General features: G+C 35.3%; 1 protein-coding gene across 1 annotated transcript in view; it reads left to right on the top strand.

The window, feature by feature from the left end:
* triob (trio Rho guanine nucleotide exchange factor b) overlaps positions 1-7,661 on the top strand; it is a 147,276-nt gene that overhangs the window by 56,572 nt on the left and 83,043 nt on the right. Inside the window, exon 7 of the mRNA XM_016480441.1 lies at positions 6,906-7,097. Coding sequence (XP_016335927.1) covers positions 6,906-7,097 — 192 coding nt within the window. The remainder of the gene's footprint in view (positions 1-6,905; positions 7,098-7,661) is intronic.

A 7,661-nucleotide genomic window follows, 5' to 3' on the forward strand; every position in this document is an offset into this window, starting at 1 on the left:
GGAAAACCGCGGACTTGGCAACACTGCTTATGAACCGACCGCAATATAGCGTTTCCTTGTTTACCGCTGTAAACAAAGCAGAGTTGCCCTTTATACGGAGAAGAAAATGCCATTGCCATCGAAACTTTTCTCAAGACAGTACCCTTCAGTGATACATTAATATAACCCCATAGATGTAATGCATTTTTGTACTTATTTTACTGTTTTTTTCGGGATCTACTGGGACAGTGATAAAGAGTCGTGATCGACTGGTTGGCGACCACTGGTCTACAGCATGTATTTTCTTGCAGTGTGTCTTCATACAAATGATCCATGTAGTTTTAAATGCTTTCATATTTTGGGAATTCACAGAGAATCTTTCTTAAATTTGAAGGATATAAATCTGGTAACACTTTTAACTTTCATTAATAAGCCATTAAACCCTAATAATGATTAAACAGACCAGTAGTTGATATACTTTTATGTTTGAATATATATAAAAAACATATTTAATCTTTAAGTCATTAAGTTTAATAACTGCAAATTAGATTTTTGCATTTTTTGAGGAAAATGTAAGTGGTGCTTACATTTTCAACACTTAAAGCACACATTGAGTATCATTCATGAAACATGAGTAGAATACATTTTTGTATAGTTCAGTCATGAAACTCTAGATGGTGCAGGCGACGAGTTGTTAACGTAACCAATGATATTCAGAGAGTTAAACGACTTGGCACAAGCTGATTGGTTCATGCTGCATATGCAGCCAATGAGCTTACTGCCTTGCATTTATATGGCGGCTAGCATTCTCTTGAGATTCCTGCAGCGCGCTTTCAGAGTTCTCTGAAACCCTCCACCTTCCCCAGCTCCACCTGTATAGATCTGCTACGGGGTTATTTTATATGCTATTTGTGCAGCAGCAGTATGTCTTAAATACTCACTGCACTGTATCGCCATATGCATTGGCAGTAGCAAGTTCCTGCATGCAGCAGAAGCAATAATCTACAACTACAGCAATAACCAACAGCAGCAGCAATTCAGCAGCAGCGTAGCAGATCTGTTCCGCCAAGACCAAATACATTAACATTGTCATATCCATCACCATGCTAAAATGTTCAGAGAGTTGTCATGATTAAAATTGTTCGTAAAGCCATTCTGATATAAATTTTCGTATTTATGAAAGTGTTATTTGCTCCCAACTGTGTGTAAAATGTGCATAAAACTTTTGTTTTCTTTCAGGCAAACTGATTAAATTGTATTTTGATAACATTATTTACCGTGATAATATATAATAAAATTAATTGGTTAACCATTGAGTTAAAAGTGAAAATAAATTTAATTGATAAACAACAATGAAATTACTTTCACTTCACAAATTACTTTAGCTTTATATAAAATCTAAGGTTTATGAAGTATTCGCAAATCCAAAGGAGAGTTTTTAGGTCCAATTTACAGCCAAATTACTCTGAATTTATGCATAAACTTACATATGTTTCATGAATGAGGCTTTTAAATGTATATTACTGCCTCATTCAATTGATTATTTTTATTACATTAATTTTTGTTTGTTTAGTTTGTATGAAAACAGTTACATAAACAATAAAAAAAACGACATAGTTGAAACAGTTCTTGATAAACAATATAGATATGGAAACAAAACCGATTTCGATAAACAATAAAGAAATGGAGACAAAGGAGATGTTCATAAACGTAAGAAAACAAACAATATAGATATAGAAGCAAAATAAATGTAGATAGTAGAATGTAGTTACTGCAGCTAATTATTATTATTACTATTTTCATGCATTCATGTTCTCCACCCTCATGAATTTTCAGAAATTAAGGTTACAGACCTTGCCAATTGCTAGGATGTTTTTATAGGTTTTCATCGGGCTCTTTGTTGCTCTTTTGTTAGTGTGTTAGGTTTGGCTGAGTGTGCTAAAATCACATGTCCTGCCTCAGCTGTGAGAACAGTCCACCCCCCTCTCACGTTGCTATAACTGTGCACAACTTAACGGATGAAATGCTTTGTCAACTGTTTGCTTTGGGTTAGCCTGACTGCCGGGCAGCCAGGGGCACTACAGCCACCTCCTCAGGAAGTCCTCGGAGCCTTACTTCCCGTCTGATATGAGGCATGATTTGGACGTAAACACTTTTTGTGTTAACTTGGTTATATTGTTAGATTAAGTGTATTGCTTGATAAGGTGATAATGCTCGTTTTGTGTTTGTTGTGTTTATCACATCCTTTCTTACCTAATACTACTAAAATACGTTGTCCGGGGAGACACTTCTCTGTTGTTATGATTACTGGAAACAGACTTTTAAAAGCATTTTAGTTTTGTAATAAACAATAATGCTCTGTGCTGATAGACCACCCCCTATATTTCTACAGTTTAACCCTGTAAAACCTGACATATGTGTTTGCAATAATAATAATAATATATCATATAGATGATATAGGAGAATATGTAACTCATACTCAAAGAGAGAGAAAAAAGTTTATTCAAAGGCCCAAACTGAGCAAAAAAATATATAATTTGATGTAAGATTCAGTGTAAGAAAAGTAGGATAAAAATCTGATGGCATGTAATTGTAATGTAAATCAACAAGATCTTTATAACAGTGTAGCAGACTGCTTACATAAAATTCACAGAAACATTAGATCACTAATAATATAATAATGTAATTCTTATAATAATATTATTTCAGTAATAATAATAATTCTCAGTAAGATGATATTTAAATACTTAGTTAAATGATCAAAACTGTTGTTTTTATTGTGGGAGGGCAAAACATTCAGTATAATGCAATGCAGTGCCGTTTGGGAAATGTACAAATAAAAAAAATATATCATATTTCATACTTTAACATGATTTTTCAAAAAAAAAAAAGTCGAAAGAATATGGATAATGTAAACCTAAGATGCTTCAGTCCAGTAAGTGTTCATCTTGACATTGCTAATAATATAAAAGTTATTTTATATTACCTACTAATAGTCAGTAAAGATTTCACAGAACCACAACTAAAAAGACCTAGAAAAAAAAAAAAGCAGAATGCGTGTTTTGATCATGTTGATAATTAGCAGTATTTAGAGAATTTTGCATATCAAATATGATACAGTAGGCTTGGGGTTAATAGCCTGCAGGTTCTGTGGCATTTGCCGTATGTATTGACAGTAATTCAATAGGCGATTTATGGAGACGTCAGTGTTCATCACATGGCACACTGGGGGCCTGGTTGTAAGCTTTCGTAATAGACATGCTTAAGCAGCTATATCATTGAGGTCCAGGGGTAATGTCACCTGAGCGGAACGTTACGCTTGTCAAGTTGTAAATTAACTCAGCTCCCACTCTTTTATGAAAGACAGTCTGGAGGACAACATGTAGAAAACACTCCTCTGGCTAAAGGCATTTTATACATGGCTGGGTAATAATCTCCCATCATGCTGGTGTATTGATTAGACCCAGAGATATCCAGAGGGAGATATAATGTTCCAGGCACTCCTTTTCTAATCATCCTGTATTTGTAAGAGAAAAGAGGTTTACTGTAATAATATGAAACCTGGGAGTCGTGAGAGTGAAGGGTAAACTCTCTCTGTTGAAGTAGACTGCAGGGTCCAGTACTGTCATGAAGTGTGAGGAAGGCTTTTGCTCTGCGGTATGTGTGTCTTGGCTGTGTTCAGGTTCTGTAATGTGATCTGTGTAAATGTAGGTACTGTAAAGCACTTTCTTTGTCTGTACTCTCCTTTTACGCTCAAGTGTCTTTTTCATGATGTTTTCTGTTTTGGGATGAGATGATGGCTTATGGTTTTGCAAAAGTTTTTTCTGTCCAAAATATAATTATAACAGGTGCTTGACCAGAATACTAATAAAAAAACTGTAAAAAAAAAAGAAAAAAATTCTCCTCATTGGAGCAGTGTACATGTGTTTGTAACAGAAAAAGAAAATTGAAAATGAACTGTAAATATAAAAATGTAACGTGTAAAATTAAATAAACAGAAACATAGGTATTTCAAATATATATACACTACTGTTCACACGTTTGGGGACAGTATGATTTTTGTCTTTGAAAGAAATGCATACTTTTATTAAGGAAGGATGCATTAAATTAAATTAAAAATAGTTGCAGGTACAAATATATATATATAATATATATACAACTGTTCATTGTTAGTCCATGTTAGCTCAGGTCAATTAAATAAAATTAATTTACAACCTTTGATATTAATACTAAGATTAATAAATGTTATTTTTTTCACTGTTTAGGTTAACTAATGTAGTTAACTAATGTTAAAGGGGTCATGTGATGCTGCTAAAAAGAACATTATTTGGTGTATTTGGTGTAATGAAATGTGTTTATGCGGTTTAAAGTTTAAAAAACACATTATTTTCCACATACTGTACATTATCGTTTCTCCTCTATGCCCCGCCTTTTGGAAACCGAAAAACACAGCGGCCTAGCGTGAGGGGAAGCCCCGGCTTAACAAATTTACCTTATTGTACAAACCTTATTGTAAAGTGTTACCATGATTTCTTATATAAGAATGAAAAAAAGTAATTTTAAATTGCAATATTATCTCACAATACTACTATTTTACTGTAATTTTGATAATAAATGCAGCCTTGGTGAGCATATAAGACATCTTTCAAAAACGTAACAATATATGTATATATACTTAGAAATGTACACTTTGTCCAGTCTCATTTCTGCAACAAACATGATTCTTGAGTTGTGTACATTTATGTAAATCATACAAACTGATTTCTTTGATGTGCCCTCCATGTGAAAGTCAGTTTTGCTAATGAACCACATGCTGGCCATTGACATGAAAATAGCACCTATTATATTTAGCATATGTTTAGCCAGAGGTTTCTTTAAGCTGCTTTAGATTTACATGAAAATGATACCAGAAGCTCTTGATTGTTTCCACAAGGCCTGTGATACATAACAGAGGAATTTGATGAATTTGTGTTTAGTGGTGCATGTCTATCTTCTCCGAGCAGCTCTGAAGCCAAGCTCGGGGTGAGTGATATAGAGAGTTAGTAACCCTATTTTCCATCCTGACTTCATCTGGTGGAAATACATTTGCGCATGTGGGCACCAGTGGCTTGTTTTATCTACATATGCAGGCTGGATTATTTAGAAATGGTCATCTTTAAATGCAATTTTTTGGTAAAATTGACAACAGATTTAGTGGGTGTGCACATCTTCCAAAGTTTATAGAATTATGTTAATGTATAACAGATGAGCGCATAGATTCACATCAATACCAAAAATAAAAAATGATAAAATTACTGACATAGTCACCTTAGTATTGTGCATCCATTGCATTATACTGGGACGTGATTTAAAGCTAAGGGTTCAAGAGTTTGAATGTGTGTTTTAGTATGTGCATGTGACTATGGTATTGCTTCAGGTTTTCACATGCATGGACACGACTGCTGCAGTTTATTGATGCACGCAGGCCGATACCAAACCCCCATCAGGTTTTCATCTGACAGCTCTCTGTGTATTGATCCTATTCCCTTTTGAATGCCTCTGGGCTGTGTAATTAGCCCCATGTGAGGAAACAGCATGGTAACCAGAGCTCGACGTTCTACCAGCGCTCTCATGCACTAGACTTTAGTTCTCCCTTAGAACACACATACAGACGCTCCCATTACGTCAGAGAGCACACTCTTGCTTTCTCTGATTATGTGACGTGTTTCCAGGTGAAACAGAAGATTTAGGTGGAAATAATGTAGGGTGGAGCTTGATTCTATCTAAAGACATTTGATTGGATAGTGAAAAGTTATGCTGTTGTGTTGCTGGTTAATACTGATTTTCCCCAGCCACTGAAAATTTTAACATTTGTTTTTGTTTTTTGTTTTTTTTCTCTGATGTGTTCTACATTTTTACTGCAAATAATATATTATGCTATCTAGTTGTCTAACACAGCAACAATGAATTGAAAGTATTCATTTCTTATCATTAAAGTACTATAGAAAAGCAAATGCATATCATATGATAACCATCAAATTTCACACTATGGTTTACTGTGACTGGGTCATTGTTTTATATCTGTTAAGATATTTGGTAACACTTTATTTTGATGGTCCCTTTAGAACATTTTGTTGACAATAAGTAACCTTGCACTTACATGTCAACTAACTCTCATTAGAGTATTAGTAGACTATCGGATTAATATCTGCTAAGTCTTTATAGTGATGGTCTCCCAACAGACATCCTACTGACTATAAGTAACTTTGCAAGTACATGTCTACTTAATCTAACCCTAACCCTACCACTCTACTAATACTCTACTAACATTATTGTAAGAGTTAAAAGATATGTAAGTGCAACATTACTTATAGTCAAAAGAATGTGTTAAATGGACCATCAAAATAAAGTGAAACCAGATATTTTATGTCAGAGCTGCATGTAAGCAATCTAGCATTGTTTACAGTGCATTTTCACATGTTGTAGTTTCAGCTGTTAAATCACACTGGAACATTTATTTAATTGTCTGAACTCTATCCATAATTCTTCCTCTTGGCTTAAGATGCTTTTCCGTTCTTATTCACACACATGTTCCAGAGCTGTGTATGTGTGTCTGTGGTCAGACGAGAACTACTCCCCCCTGCAGGAGCAGTTACGAGTGAACTGCTGTTTATACGGTTTCTGAGAAGATCTGGCATATTCCCATATCATTTCTATTTTAATCAATAATATTAAAGGCAAAAAAAAGAACATTTTGTGTTTGAAGCAACTTATTTTTTTCCAATTCAGCCCTCAAATCAAAGACAAGAATCATTATGTTTTGATTTGTTTTAGCTGTGCCACTACCATATTCCCCTTGTTCAGTATAAATGTGTCATCATAACAAAAACTAATTCAGGAAGTGATGCAGTGTATATAGCACTCAGTGTTTTTGTGGTCTCTTGCAGAATGTGTATGTGAACATCAGTCGGATCATGTCCGTGGGGAACAGGCTGCTGGAGTCGGGTCACTATGCAACCCAGCAGATTCAGCAGATCTCAGGTCAGCTGGAACAGGAGTGGAAAGCGTTTGCCGCTGCACTGGATGAGAGGAGCACGCTGCTGGAGATGTCTGCTAACTTCCACCAGAAAACCGACCAGGTGAGGCCTAATGTGCAGACGCATACCTACAGATACATTGAGTGGCCAAACAAACTGATGCATTGATGATGATGCAATGTGTGTGTTAATTACAAAGAGCTAATTACAAACAAAATACTAAGCAACATATCATTTAGATGCTGATATATTTAGCCAAATCGAGTTGCAGAGTAAGTATGTACTGTATGATAGAGGGGCTTTCAGATTTTAGAGAATGATGTGTTGTTCACAAAAACTCATACCCACTTTTGTATCCCTTTTCTGTTATTCAGAACAACAAGTCATCAAGTTGCCTCAAGCTCACATCACTGGCTAAGGTTAGGTTTAGGATCCACGTGTTGACATTTTTGACCACTCACAAATGTTTTAAAAGCACCGCAAGCCACGCTTATTGCACTTCTCAGGCAGTCTGCCTATATACACAGGCAGACTAAACTATGTTTGTGGGTGTGTGTGTGTGTGTGTGTGTGTGTGTGTGTGTGTGTGTGTGTGTGTGTGTGTGTTTTAGAGAGAGTGAGTGAGTGTGTGTGTGTGTGTGTGTGTGTGTGTGTGTGTTTGTGTGAG

Source organism: Sinocyclocheilus anshuiensis, unplaced genomic scaffold (assembly GCF_001515605.1).
Source record: "Sinocyclocheilus anshuiensis isolate Anshui unplaced genomic scaffold, SAMN03320099.WGS_v1.1 scaffold113, whole genome shotgun sequence".
In the NCBI taxonomy this organism is placed as follows: Eukaryota; Metazoa; Chordata; class Actinopteri; order Cypriniformes; family Cyprinidae; genus Sinocyclocheilus; species Sinocyclocheilus anshuiensis.